At 46.6% G+C, this 14,501-nt stretch overlaps 4 protein-coding genes across 4 annotated transcripts; 3 read left to right on the top strand and 1 right to left on the bottom strand.

Annotated features, from left to right (window-relative positions):
* Positions 1-250: 250 nt before the first annotated feature.
* On the top strand, positions 251-630 carry PHATRDRAFT_10821 (predicted protein; the record flags this gene model as incomplete). Its single annotated transcript, XM_002178473.1, has 2 exons — positions 251-345; positions 504-630. The coding sequence occupies 2 exons, from the start codon at positions 251-253 to the stop codon at positions 628-630; spliced, it is 222 nt and encodes a 73-aa protein (XP_002178509.1).
* A 595-nt stretch (positions 631-1,225) lies between these two features.
* Positions 1,226-5,731, top strand: PHATRDRAFT_44399 (predicted protein). Its single transcript, XM_002178472.1, has 2 exons — positions 1,226-4,681; positions 4,752-5,731. Exons 1-2 carry the CDS (start codon positions 1,268-1,270, stop codon positions 5,496-5,498), a joined length of 4,161 nt encoding a protein of 1,386 aa, XP_002178508.1. The 5' UTR covers positions 1,226-1,267; the 3' UTR covers positions 5,499-5,731.
* Positions 5,732-6,150: 419 nt separating this feature from the next.
* Positions 6,151-9,129, top strand: PHATRDRAFT_44398 (predicted protein). Its single transcript, XM_002178471.1, has 5 exons — positions 6,151-7,041; positions 7,125-7,400; positions 7,477-7,849; positions 8,004-8,153; positions 8,293-9,129. Exons 1-5 carry the CDS (start codon positions 6,230-6,232, stop codon positions 8,962-8,964), a joined length of 2,283 nt encoding a protein of 760 aa, XP_002178507.1. The 5' UTR covers positions 6,151-6,229; the 3' UTR covers positions 8,965-9,129.
* Positions 9,130-11,788: 2,659 nt separating this feature from the next.
* On the bottom strand, positions 11,789-14,459 carry PHATRDRAFT_44397 (predicted protein). The gene has a single exon (XM_002178188.1). It carries the CDS (start codon positions 14,419-14,421, stop codon positions 12,367-12,369), a length of 2,055 nt encoding a protein of 684 aa, XP_002178224.1. The 5' UTR covers positions 14,422-14,459; the 3' UTR covers positions 11,789-12,366.
* Positions 14,460-14,501: the final 42 nt, after the last annotated feature.

The following is a 14,501-nucleotide window of genomic DNA, read 5'->3' as shown; positions in this document are numbered from 1 at the left end:
TTGGGTTATGCGCGTCGTCGCCAATCATCCAAACACATATGGAAATCGCAGAATATGGTCTGTCCTCCCATCGCTTTCCTGTTAACATTAACGGTTCAAAAAGATTTTGACTGGGACGCCTTTTTCTTACGAATACGCCACACAACAGAGCATTAACGACAGCACCTCAAAAAAGCATTTTTCTTGCCATCTTGTAAATCCTGTGAACCTGACTCGCTCTTTGCTCCGTTGATACACAAAACTCGTGATCATGATCATACCTGTACGATGCTTTACTTGCGGTAAAGTGATCGGAAACAAATGGGAGACTTATCTGAGTCTGTTGCAGGCCGATTATTCAGAAGGGTAGGTGTAATTGTGCTGTGTTAGTTCATACGACTTGGTGAAGGCTCTAATTGCAATGTCCTGAGGCCTGCAGGAAGCCTTAGGAGGATGGAAGGCATTGGATTGATGTACTGTACCTACTTTGATAGCTAATTCGACTACATTTTTTGCTTCTGCAGCGATGCTTTGGACGAGCTGGGTTTGAAACGATACTGCTGCCGACGAATGCTGTTGACACACGTTGATCTTATCGAAAAATTGCTAAACTACAATACAGAAAGCTCGGACGTTGCGGTCGAAGGATGAGCAATCTACAATACAGAAGAGCATTTCTACCTTTTCTATTTTCGCTATGTTATTTGATTTTCACGAATGATGTCAGGCTTACAAAAGATCAGTCAACTTGGTTGCCAGCGAAAGTTTGTGGGAGGGAAAGAAAATTGTATTGTGAGAGAATAAGCAACTCACAGTATGGTGCACTTATGAGAACATAGATCTCATAGTCAACTTTCAGTGACAGTTAGCGAGTATACGTTGCTCGGCTATTGGCTTGTGGTAGCCTGGTTGAGATTTTGTTTGTCTGTCCAGCAACTTGGGTGAGTGGTTTGGTCGAGTTCTCGTTGTGACACAAAGGCAGCCAGTCACAAATGAATGGTCGCGAACCTCTTAGTCGTGCGGCCACAAGCTAGCCACGTGTCGACCAGCACCGGACGGATGATTGACAGACAAAAGGTTTCCCCGTACGGCCTTTCTACGCCATTTGATCTAGTAGACACCCATGCAGCGACGAGATGTTGCGACAGGCCTCCACCAGCACCACTGCGTTTGCACCAATGCAAGCCTCGAAAATCCCGAGTTGCTGTTACGACTGCTTTTTCTACTTCGTTAGTGAGCTCTTTCCCTTTCATCCGAAACCTCTTTGATTGCTTGTTAGTAGTACCTCATGCATGAGCCTAGTTCCACAACAATACCCTCCAAAACAGAAAATGAATCTACTTTAGAAAAGATACCCAGCACTAGTACTATCATTGAGGAAGAGGCAGCGATACTCGGGGGTGAAAAGGCAACAATGAATGCTACTGCAAACAGCAGTACTGCTCTCTTAAAGCAGAAAGAATCCATGAATGTAGACACAGGAGTAAAATTAGATGATTTAAATTCAACGGATTGTGACGCCGAGATGCAGGACGTGGATGACGGTAAAAAAGGGGGAAATGGTATGGACAGTGACGATTCGTCGGAAGTGAAAGTCGCCGATGATGCCATGAATGCGAATGATAATCGGAAAAACGACAAACTAGACAGTAACGAAGAGAAAAAAGATGCTAATGGAGATTTGGCGTCCTCGGGTTTGGAAGAGGGAACTTCATCTCTCTCCGATACAAAGAATGCAACACTGGTGGCTGCCGGGACGAATTCTGCAGTTGAATTACTCGATGTCCGTTTAGCTGAAGAGGGTAATGGGAATTTTAAGGAAAAGATGCAAACGACTGGCTCTAGTATGGACTCTGTTGGACCAAATGCCATCATGGAGTTAAAGTCAAAGCCGAATGGCGCCTTGTCGAATGACCATCAGGATTCATCTTCCGCCGCGTTGGCAAACCCTGCTCCTCCAGTGATGAAAGGAACTTTGTCGTATAATGTGGAGCTTCGCCGTCACGTGATTCGAGGGATGTGGAATTACGAAAACTCGAACGATTTTCCTCCCCAAAGATTTGAGTTGCTACGCAATTTGACTCCGGAAGAGGAAATTACTAAGTTGCCAACGGACGGAGAGTTTCATGGATCTTTCAGTCTCGCATACTTCCATACAACCTCCAAGGGCAAGCAAAAAGAAAGAAGTCGAGTCATTCCGGAAAGCGGGGTGGATATCAAGTTTTCATGTGTCGATGGCAATCCGGGTGTGTATAAGGTAGATGGTAAAGGCACGAATCAGTTCGGAGTATTCCATGTCAACGGAACCGCTAAATCTAGCGATCATGAAGGTGATTCGTCGATGAATATTGTACTTCGGAAGAGATACGAACCTTCAGTTCCCACAGCCGCTACAAACGATCCCTTACCGAAAACAAAAAAACTAAAAACTGAAACTGCCGCTCCTGTTCTCGAAGCCGGTCCACTCCCCCCTCCAGCAGAATCATACCCGAATGGCGTTGTTTGCTTGCGAGGAAAGCTGTTCAAGGAAGAGTCGAATGACTTAGGGGTGACCGAGGTGATTCAACGAATCAATGGAATGTGGGCTTCGGGGTTAGATTTTATTTTGGCAGACCCGCTGAATTCCAAGGGAATGCTTTGTCGTTTCGAGTATGAGCACAAGACTTCTATGCCAAGTGGTACATTTCCTGTGTCTGGCAGATACAGTGGATGGTTCGATCTCAAGGGAGATGATGGGACGAAGACTCGTATCAACGAACGCGACGTTGTTCTTAAATTCAGAGCAAACGAAGCGGGCTATCACAATGTCGAAGGAAAGGGGAGTAATGTGTTTGGAAAATACACTATCACTGGAACATTAACAAGCGACAGCGTGATCACAATTTTTCGCCATTTTGTACCACGCAAGATAAAGGCTAACAAATCAGTAACCTCAGCTCCGCCTCCAATTAACGCGCCGCAGGCACGAAGACCATCCATACCAGGACCCTCTGTTGAACTCAAGCTCAAAATGGACGATGTCAAAGTTCCGAACGAGCTGGCTGATAGGATACCGCTGCATCCGATTAAGCCTCCCGAGCATAGCACGTATTCGGCTGTTTCTCGAGGAGTTTTGAGATTAAACGAAGACGGATCTCACACATGCAACGGCAAATGGGCTGTCACGCGAGAGCATTTTACGAACGGACAAACTAGCAACTTTAATTTTCGTTTGGAAGCGCATCACGCCGCGGAAGCCCTAGCAGAGATTGCACAGAACAGCGATGAGCCGCGTCAATTTCCCCTGGATTCGAACTTGTACAAAGGATCTTTTCAGCTGAAAAAACAAGCAGGGCGATACCAAACTGTAGTCGATCAGCAAGTTGTAATGAAGTTCTGGATGAATACACAAGGATCCTACAATGTTTACGGGAAAGGGATGAACGCAATTGGCGAATTTAATCTCATTGGGACTTTGGTGATGAGCGGAAAGACTGGCGGTCAGGTTGAATTGTATCGGATGTACCCTCCAGAGCGCTTGTCAAGCTCAGCCACGCCCAGAACTGGATCTGTCTTGGCTTCGACGTCTGTAAAGGCATCGGACGCAGTAGCGGCCGAACCTCATCCAACTGGGTCAAGTCGACTGCCTGGCCCATTGCAACCTTCATCATTGCACCGCCGTGAATCAACTCGACTTGTGAAACTGCCCTCTCGACTAGAAGACGACGATCCTTCTGCTCAGTTGTCTAGAGTAATGGAAAAGTGCTCTCAAATATTGCGAATAATGCATGAAAAAGATGTAGAACTTGGTGCATTTTTTGGAGAACCCGTGGATCCAGTTGCGCTTGGTATTCCGACCTATCATCAAGTTATCAAGGAGCCTATGGATCTTAAGACGATTCGCCGCCGGTTGGAAGCGGACGAAATCAACAGCCCAGAGAAATTTGCCCGATTGGTTCGCCTTGTTTTTGAAAATGCCATGATGTTTAATATTGACCCAGCACACGCCGTTCATCAATCTGCCCGAAATTTACTGATACAGTTCAACACAAAGTTCCGCGATGTGGAACATATGTTGCAAACAATTCGTCGAAATCAGGGGGACGACGTAGATGGAAAAAAGAAGGGCAAAGACGGCAAGCGCAGACGCGAAGAAGTCAAAAGCTTGAGGACTCAACGACTAGAAGAGGCCGATTCCATGGCTGCAGAGAATTCAAGGCTTATGTCCGCAATGATGGCGACCGCCCCCTCGCTAGAATCGGCTGCCGTCACCCGATCGGAGTTTAACACAATGATGCAAATGATACAACATTTGCAGGCACAAATTGTCCGTACTTATACTGCAGTCGCAGAGCTGTCTCCTGGTGACGAGAACGACGTGTCCTCGTCTATCGTTCCTGCTGCTACTCATAGTTCTTCGTTGATCGCGTCGTCTTCGCCTACGATAGCTGAACGAAAGAAAAAGCAGCCAACTAAGCGTAAATCTGAGATGATTGACGCTGCGGAAGAGCAAGTCGTTGTCGATGATTCAAAGCCACTTTCGTTGGATGAACAAGAGCTTCTTACCGAGACAATCAACGAACTTCCTCCCGATCAGTTAGGCGGAGTGATACAGATAATCAGAGAGGCTGCACCAGTTGGTGCCGATGAGGATGAGATTGATTTAGAGATTGACCAGCTCGACACGAAGACTCAAAGGAAGCTATTGCGTCACGTGTTGAAGGTAAGTTTGATAAAATTTTCAGCGTTTTTCTATTTGAATAACTTTGACGCGCATTCTGGTATGTTTGCAGTTTATGAAGAAGTCCAAAACGAAAGCGAAAAAGAAGCCAAAGACTGCCCCGAAGAAGGCCACCACACAAAAGAAACCCCCGAAGGCAGCTCTAGCCCAATCCCAGAATGCTAAATCTACAGTAGACTCTTTTTTTGCCTTCGGTGGCAAGGACGACAGCGATTCTGATTCCGATGACGCGCCACCTAGGGCCAAGACAAACAACAACAGTGGGGGCAAAGGCTTCAGAGATACTTCTGGTGACTTTAAGCTTGGAGATGGACTAGGGGATCTACAGGATGACGACGACATTGGTGAAGGTGGCATCGCTACCAATTGGGATCTGCCCAAGCCGGTTGTCCAGGCTGATGAAATGGATGGCGAGGACGACGGCGCTTGGGGCGCTGCGAGGGAGGAAGCTGCAGCAGCCAAGGCTCGCGAAGTCGAGCGGAAAGCTCGTGAAGAGAAGATTAAGGCCGAAGCTGAAGTCGCCAAAAAAGAACGGCTAGCCGCTGCTCTCGCACTCGGCGAAAAGTTGAAGGAAGAGCGAGAGGAAGAAAAGGAGAAGGAAGCTCTTCTGAAAGAGCAACACGAGAAAAAGGCCGAAGAAGACCGCAAGGCTGCGCGCGAGGCTGCTCGAGCTGAGGTTCAATCTGTTGAACAGACAGTCGATATGGATGCACAGCGTGATATTATGAAACAATACGAAGAGAGCTTTCTCGATAAGGACGTTGGTAGTGCGAGTCCCTCTTCGGATTTTGGTTTTTAGTGATATGCTTTCAGCGGTGCATTTGTTTTGGATAGTAAATGAGAGGGTCCCGCTTTCCATTATATGTATCCAGCGATCCGTAAAAGAAGAAATATTATCCCTTTCTCGAGAACCAAGAATGCTCTCAGATTGGATCTTGACAAATCTACTGTGAGATCTTTTAGCCAAAATAATTTTACGAACGGATGGCAGTTCTCTAACAAGTAGCTAGATTCATTCCCTTCGGCTGCTAGAAATAAAATTGTATTGCGACATCGTGTTGTTTTCTTAAGGTCTGAATGGCGTGCTATGACGCACAGATCCCCTTTGGCCTTGGCATTATTCGACAGAAATACAAACGAAAGCATGTTTTATAAGATTTTTAGTTCATGGGGTCTTTAAACAAACGAAGATGGGATTTTCGTTGTTGATTTTGTTCATTTTGTAAAAAGCTACAAATACTGCTAATGTAACTGTCAATGTTGTCGGGCACTCTCAATGTCCGCCAATTCGCCCGCTGCCTCTACCGTCGACCCCGTCTGTACTACAGGCCTTACGCGCATTGTTTTCCCTGACCCAATCAAGTCTCTCGCACACCAGTCGTAATACCGTAGGTAATTGGTTGGAACACTCGGGAACAAATTAACCTTATCAGACCTTCACAGCCACAAAGCGATCGCCACCGTCTACTTTACTCGCTTATCACTCACAGTAAAATACCATTGGCGGCCTACAAAAGACCTTCGATCACCATGACACTTACTGTTTGCGTCGGAAGCTCCGGTTCCGGAAAAACAACCTTCTTGGAAGACGTTTATAAGAGTCACAAATGTATCTATATTCGTCAGTACCATATCATGCGTCCGTACATAACGGTTTCCAAGATCCCCAACTTCGATGCTACCCGACTTCCCTATTGGGACATTTACGTCAAGGAAGAGAAGGCTGAAAAAATCCAAGTCGGCGGTACTATGGCCGGAGAATTCACGGCTGGACTTTCGGGCGGGCAGCGCAAGTTGCTTCTCTTTGAATTAATTTGCCAGCGTACGGCCTCACAGTCTGAGCTTTTGGTTGTCCTTGACGAACCCTTTGCGGGAGTCACAGACGATTTTGTTCCGTTTATTGTTGAGCGCCTGAATGAGCTTCGTCAAAAGCACAACGTGCTGCTGGTAACCAATGATCACGTGACGACTCTCACCACTATGGCCGACAACAAGATCACAGTCTCTGCGATTGATCGTTCCACCGTTCGCATCAACGATCGCGAAAAGGTTGACCGCGAAAAAGCCATCATGGCACTTTCCGTCGGAGACGCGTACTCATACCAGGCTACCAACGCTGATCTGAAGTTCTTTTACGATGTAGAAATACATTCCAGCAGCGCCTTGATTGGTATCGCCTGCTTTACCATTTTTTGCTACAGTCTCTTTATAGCTACATTCTGGGATTCCGAAGAAAGCAGTCAAGCGCTAGTGCTGGTTGCCGGAGGTATCATTTCGTACTTCTGCGTCAATCCATATTTGCTAAGTCTCGTTGACTGGCGGAATGCCCAAAATGAAGAAGCGTATGTATACTTTGGATGCCGGCAATATCAACAAGTGTTCCTCTGCAGATCAGTCCCTCGCTCACTTCTCATTCTTATCACAGTGAGGCTCTAGTCCATGCTTCGAAAACAATGAACAAGACTCTCAAAACACTCTTAACGTTTTCGCTTATACTTATCATTTCCTTGATTGAGTTCGGAGTCGTCAATGCTACTATCGATGGGCTCTCTGAGATTAAATTCTGGGTCGCAATGCTTTTCGATAGTGCTTCCTTAACGTTTACTTTGATTTGCTTGGGGCTCTACACCAATATGCCATTTCAAGCGGTTCAAGTTGTCGGAAGCTTGCCATTTTTGCTGATGATCTTTCTTTCCACAACGTGAGTGTGCTATGAACATATACATATTCCTTTGTTCTTTTGCTGACACACACCGTGATCGGTTTGAATTGCGCAGGTTTTCTCCAGGGTCAGGTGTTCCTGTCCTGAAGGAACTTCGCTACTTGTATGCGCGATTCTATTTCTGGTGTATGGTTCCTGCTGTACAAGACACAATGGAAAATTGTCCGTCCGACAATGTGATTCTTGTGTACGTGATCTTGAGCGGATGCTTGGGTGTTTTTATTTTCCTTGTAGTTATGGCAATCCTTAAAATCAAGAGGGGAATCCAGAAGGATAAGGCTGAGACGAAGCGTGCAGGACTCCGTGATGATGAGTTTACGGAGCTTCAAGTCGAATTATACGGGACAAAGGCTTTACATCGTCTGATGCACATGAACAGCAGCCTTTCGCTCAAGAAACCTGCTTCGAATGGGACCATCAAAGAAGCGGTATAGCTGAAGTGAGGTGCTAGCTGGACGGGAGTGACAGTGAGATGCTGTTTTCGCACATTCGTTTATATTAGAATTTCATAAGGGTAACATCGACATAGCTAAGAATAAGTCAAGACTTTTATTGATAACAGCTGTTTATTTCTTCAAGTAGATCGGAAAGTCAGTAGGTAGGGCTTTCATTTTGATCCTTTTATGGTGCAAACGGCTGACTGTGAGTAGTGCGTTCAAGCACGCAGCTCCGTCTCGTGTGACAGGTGACGCTCAAGGAGCTGATAAAGTGTTTTCTCTTGATGTCACCCTTGTATGTAACTAGAAACACACGAATCGGGCTTCGGTGAGCCCGCAAAATCCATAATCCAGACGAAACAGAGATCCTCGTTTCAGGCAATAATATTCCCAAGAAATCAAACCGAGTTTCTGTGTTCTTCGTGAAATAACAGCGCTCTGTGCTCTTAAGCAAACGATCGGCGAAGATGCGATGCTTGATGGTTGGCAGCAGCCTCATCGCCTTGCTGGTGGATAATGCTGCTGCCCTCAACATCGTTCTACCCGGAGGAACAGGGTCTATCGGTAGTAGGCTCTCGGCAAAGCTGATGGATCACACGGTTACGATTCTAACACGGAATGCATTTTTGGCAGCCGCTCCCAATCGAGTGACAGAACAGTTTGGGTGGGTCGGATCCAGCTTCTTACGGAAAAATCCGCATGTTAATCTGCGCGACTGGGACGGTGGCGACCTGCTCGATATTGTCGGCCAAGACTGGATTGGATGGCAGGAAGAAGCATTATTAGATGCAGATGTGGTCGTACACTTTGTGGGAGGGTTCACGGAACAACGTACAATGGCTTGTGAAAGACTGGTACGAGAATCGATGAGAGTGAACAAAGACGCTTTGCAGATTACAGTCAATCCTCTAGACGAAGAGATTGGCGTTATTTCCGTCGGCGCTGTAACGCAGAAAAAAGAACGCATCCGTGCCTGCGAAGAAATGGTCAAAATGAATTGTGTTCACTCAATGTGCTTACGCATCGAGTGCTATCGCGAAGATGAAGGATGTGAAAAGATTAAATCTACTATTGTCGACTGGGCGAAACGTCAGGGGAACAAGTAATTCTTGTATTCGTGATCTTACACTTAGATTGACCAATTTATTTTCCAATTACTGGAAAATTTCGGGCTAATACTTGTGACCGTGCGTTGAGGGCTGCCGAACACTGCATTGACTGTGGATCAGAATAGTAAACGAGGTCAAATCCATCAAACATCAATTCTTTGCACTTCTTGAATTCATACGATTTACGACATTGCGTGCAGGACAAATTCTTGTTGCTGCAAGCCCACCCGTGTGTAGTCCGAATTGTTGTGATTGGCAGAAGCTGGCAAATACTGGTTTCGCCGATTCTAAATTCATGACAATAGTTCCAACTGCTGCTGCGCCGAATACTGTTCAGGTGTCGGAGAAGATTTGAATATGCTCTGATGAGTAAAACGTTTCACACACAGTGGCGAGACGGTCAGCAAAGGTATCAACATCTTCTAACGCATAAGCTTATGTTGATGGATGTCGTCGGGTAGCAAATTGTCAACAGTAAAAATTTGGTCACGAGCCTTATCGTCGCACCCCTGACCGCCGGTATAATATAACCCAAACCCTAATAGTGTCGATATTCTTTTCGTGATTTATACTTGTTCGCGCCTTACAGCCATCAATCGCATGAAACCAGAGATGCCAATACTTCACGATGGGGTCGAGCTTGCATTCGCTTACATTGAAAGCCGAGAGATTCCGTTTCCAACCGCGGGTAAAGTCTGCGCTGTATTAACATGACTGAAGATAGACGCCTGAAACACTCGGCTAAGAACCATCTTCTAGCGGCTTACGTACGCATTGGGACCATTGAAATCACCGAAAGTAGGGAAGCTTACCGCAAATTAGAGAAATCATTGACACACCAATGGGAAATAGAGTGTTTGAAATACGAAGGAACGATGGAAGTAACGATTCAAGGGAAAAGTGCTAGAGTTCCCCGTCGGAATTACGCCAACCCTCAGGGAACTGTTAACGACTGTTCCTTGTTTCCCTATCACACTTCTTGCTATCCACTACTGGATGCCTACGACTGCCTTTATGAAAATCAAAATGACCAGCCCATAGAACAATCGTCAATATGCCCATCCTGTGAACCGTCCAACTTATGGCGGGCTGAAATCGAGGGGTTCCAAGTCACTGTGGAAGGTTTTATGCCAAACTCCGTTCGAGCCATTTCCGAAGCTTTGATACAAGCTAACCTGGCCCAGGATACAAATATAGACAACACACTCATCTCAGCTTTCAAATCAGATTCTGTCCATTTGTCCACGGCAGAATCTGAAGCGGAGCAAAGAGATCCCGCGTCACTCTCAGACTTTTGGTTTGCCGTCGGTCAACAGGATATTTCGGACGGTCCAGTTACACGCGCGGACGAGAGGCAGGCGTTTGGGCCACTAAATCACCCACTTGATCGACGAAGTCGAGTAGACTTGTTGCTGAAAATTCTCAAGCATGCACTGTCGGAGCTTCAAAAAGACTACAGATTGGCGGCTGCTATCCTGGTTCGCCTTCATCGTAACCACGATTTGGACGATATCGAAGCCATGCAGCGTTTATTGGTAGTCTTGACGTCAGAGTACGTTGTCTGTGGACAACCATGCAGCTTTGACGGCGATTGCGATGAGGCGGACCATTTTTGCCGAGATACGGATGAGTTTTATCTTTGCTTGGAAAGCTTGCTCTTTGAAGGTCTTACCTTTTTGTCAAGCAATCATTCTATCGCCCTTGTTGGCTTCATTCACTACGTTTATCACCGCGAATTTGGCCATCTTGCTGCAGACAGTGCATCTGAAAACGCAACTGAGAAACGTAAACTTTTGTTGAAGCGTAACATTGTAGCCCAACGCAACGAAAATGATCTAGATGATGAAAGTGACGTTGAATCGGCTAAGCGAGTACCGACTCGATTGATATACACAATCGTGAAGGCACTAAAAAAGCTTAGTGAACAGCTGGCAAGCGCGCTTCTGGAGAGAGAGAGGTGTTCATTGAATCGCGCTCTAGCAGCCCACAGGCTTGATTCTATGATCAATTGCACACGATGCTTGGTCGCGATTGGGGAAGCTTCTCTAATATTTCTTCCTTCAAGTGATCGGTTTGAAAGTATTGCTAACGTTATTGCATCGGCTTTGGGCGAGACGTGCGCGTCTCGCCATTTTTTAAATCAACCTGATTGGCAATTGAAGACTCAGTACACCGGTCTTCGATCTTCGAAGCTTACAGTAAGTGAAAACCGACTCGCATCTCCTTTCCGGTTCGCTGACTGCATCGACGGTAAGTCTCTGATTGATAACGTAAATGAAAAAATACAAGACAGTCTTTTTCTTTCGATTGATCGCTTCTTTGGAGGGAATTGTCATCCGGATATCAAAGACGTTGTACGTGGACTGTTCGTCAAACAGGTGGTAGATGTGCGAGAAGTAGGTTTTGGCTATGGCGACTTCCTCGTCTGGTGCGGATATGAAGTAATTCCCGACCCGGTTTTATACTCTGAACTTTCTGCATTTCCAGCAAAGCACCATTACGAGAGCGATTCCGATGATGAAAGCACCAGCGAAGAAGACGACAGCTACTACGACTGGGACTATGATAAGGTATGTGTTGACTAAATGTTGCACCTTTGGGGACTTTTCTCCTGAATGGCCTACCTAATGTATGTCGTCCAATAACAGAAAGCTACGTCAGCAGTCAAGTTGACCAGCGCACAGCTGTTCAATCTTTACAGCCTCAGCCTAATGAATCTTGGAATCTCCTGGGTCAGCCCATGGACGTCGGGCAATCAAGCATCCTTTCAGCCCCAATTTCGAGATGCTGCGGAAACGGTTACCTTGTGTACCCACCACTTCGCCATCCCCTGGGATGTCAATCAGAATATTATCAGTTTCGTCAATCGGAACTGGTGGCCAGATGCGAGGCTTCGATGTCATAATCAAGACTGTGATCTTGAACAAGTCTTTAATGAAATGGAGAACAAGGTCCTAGGAAAACCTCACCAACCCAAGACTCATGTCTTTCTTGCTTGCCCACATTGCAAAATAGTAACGTATTGCTCCCAAAAATGCTGTGATTCTGACCAGAATCATAAAAAGAGCTGCACGCGAATGACAATTTCAAGCAATAGAGGGATTGGAGGCTCTGTCCAAGCTATTCGTCAGGCGTACAATTCGGGAGAGTACCAATCGCTTTTCGCTGACACCACTCATCAAAGCACAGACATGATAGTTTCCGATGGCGAAGGAGACTGTATGGAAGACATCAACGACGACGACTCTTGGGAAAGTATAAACTCAGACGAGCCATATGGTCCTGGGGAGCTGCTAAACTCAGCTTATGTTCGAATGACTGACGAGATGTTCCGCCATTTTGATCTTGGATCTTCTTTTCTGTAACAGAGATTTTGCGACTGATACGACCTTACGATGACTAAGAGCTTATGCTGATGTTCGAACCGTTGTCGCTGTCTTTACGGCGAGATGGCCGGTTCGGAGACACAAACGCACTGCCATCTAAACTAGGTCGACCCGTTTGAAGAGTATCTTCGTTTGGTTCTTCTTCAGACAATTCTTCGTAAGCAAAGTCCTGCGACAATTCAACACGTGCAACCTTGATGGGCGTTACGGCCTGATTTTTACAGGCATCTTCCAAAGCTGTTTGCTTGATCTCTGCTTTAATTTCGTTTTTCCAAAGTTCGAACATATGCTTCACCAAATCGCTCTTTTCTGGCTCGCGGCAGTATACTCGGATACTGTTCTCTTGAAAGGATCTAGGCAAATGTGCATCGTAGTCCTCTTCGACAAACGCACGCGCTTCTGGCAATTCTTTGATCGACCCTCTAAGCCTGCTCATGGTCGTTTTGGTCAAAAATCGCATCCGTTTTACGGGATTGTTCTCTTTGCTTCCCCAATGAATGTCGCACCGCTGAACAATAAAATCGTGTTCGTTCAAGGACAAGAAATGCCCATCTTCTGTCATGTGCTCGCCACGAATGAGGAGAATTTCCGATTTAATTTCATCTTCTGGTTTGGCCCACAATCGTCGGCCATTGAGATCGCTCATGCGGACAAAGCACTGTCCGACGCATTTGTACAGGAGCCGGGATTCGAGGCGATCGATCAGATCACGGGCAGGTTGCAGTTCCAGACACGTCGTGTGTCCAATTTGCGGAATTAAATCATCTCGTAATCTCAGCAGAGCTTGATCATCCAGCATCGCGCGACTCATCGGTAAGAATGGAAACTCTCGTTTAGGTTGCCCTCCAGCAGTAAAGGAAGAACCGCCGGTCGAAATAGGGAAGTACGGGTCTGCCAGACACAAAATATCGCAAATCATGTACGAGACGGCAACGACCGCCTTATGCTTGTAGATCTTGTCGTGAAGTTCGGACCGCTTACGGAAAAAGTTGATTGAAGCTTTGACCATTTTGTCAGGATAACAAAGCATGAGATGTTTTCCGTCTGTATTCGATCCGTGGCGACAACGGAAACACTTGTGTGGATTGGTACATTCAGCCCACGCAACGACAGCTTCATCGATAAAAATTTGATCGATTTCACCAGCAGCTCGTAGTGCTCGTCTTTGATCACGCGCGTAATAGTCCATCTTGTCCACATCCAAGCCGGAGTGACGGTTGCTAACAATATCGTACAACCATTCCTGGTAGGGACGAGGACGGCCAACAAAACCTTCGTATCCTGGTAGTCGTTGACAGTCGGGAATTGGACCACCCCAAATGCATTCTTTTATAAAAACAAAATCACGAGACGTCAAGACCAGCTGTTTGGTGTCTTTAGCAGCATCGCTTGTTGTCGTTGTACAAGGCTCAAAGACTCTCAACGTTTTCGCATCCACGCCGTCACCAATTTGTCGCAAAGGCTGGTCCAGGTTGTGTAGATCGATCGCCAATCCCACTTCCTTTAGAATAGCGTCGATCATAAGGAGCGACATAACTTCGTGACGCCACCCTTTCGGTATGGGCGGAAGCGATGCGTAGTGCTTATTCAAGTGCCCATTTCGCGCCAGATATTTGGGGAATTCTTCCGTGACAAACTTTTCGTAAGTGTGTGAGTACATACCGTGTCCGACATCGTGCAAGAGTCCAGCAAGCTTGACGCACAAGACATCTTTATCGGTGCATTCCAGATTTGGTTGACGGGCTTGCACGCGTCGACACAAAAGTTGAGCGAGATGCGCCACGCCGAGGGAATGTTCGAAGCGGTTGTGGTTGGCGTTGACGTACACGTATTCCGCTGTACTCAGTTGTTTAACGTGACGCAGACGTTGAAAGGGGCGTGTATCGATGAGCGTGGTCATCACAGGACACAAGGGTATGCGCGAATGAACATCGTCGTTGGTGTGCCGTGCCTCATCGCTCGTGAGTCGGCGAAGTTTCCATCCTATGCGGGGCTTCTTCGACGGCAGAGTGTCCTTTTGTTTGCTGGTGTCCGGGTGGGTGCTACCGTTGAGTCGCTTCTCGCTCATGCTAGTAGAGTGGGTCTTACTGTAACCTTTGCTTTGTGTCAACAAAGAAGTAGACACGCTGGACAAAACGACGTCTGCTC

The sequence above is a fragment of the Phaeodactylum tricornutum genome, chromosome 4, assembly GCF_000150955.2.
Source record: "Phaeodactylum tricornutum CCAP 1055/1 chromosome 4, whole genome shotgun sequence".
Lineage (NCBI taxonomy): Eukaryota > Bacillariophyta > Bacillariophyceae > Surirellales > Neidiaceae > Phaeodactylum > Phaeodactylum tricornutum.
Note: the sequence above shows the minus strand (reverse complement) of the source record. Positions and strands in the feature narration are given on the sequence as shown.

Coding starts and splice junctions, on each gene's coding strand:
- PHATRDRAFT_44399 (XM_002178472.1), top strand. CDS start 1,268: ATGCATGAGCCTAGTTCCACAACAATACCCTCCAAAACAGAAAATGAA. Junction 4,682..4,751: donor TATTGCGTCACGTGTTGAAG/GTAAGTTTGATA, acceptor GTATGTTTGCAG/TTTATGAAGAAGTCCAAAAC.
- PHATRDRAFT_44398 (XM_002178471.1), top strand. CDS start 6,230: ATGACACTTACTGTTTGCGTCGGAAGCTCCGGTTCCGGAAAAACAACC. Junction 7,042..7,124: donor AATGCCCAAAATGAAGAAGC/GTATGTATACTT, acceptor TTCTTATCACAG/TGAGGCTCTAGTCCATGCTT. Junction 7,401..7,476: donor ATGATCTTTCTTTCCACAAC/GTGAGTGTGCTA, acceptor TGAATTGCGCAG/GTTTTCTCCAGGGTCAGGTG.
- PHATRDRAFT_44397 (XM_002178188.1), bottom strand. CDS start 14,421: ATGAGCGAGAAGCGACTCAACGGTAGCACCCACCCGGACACCAGCAAA.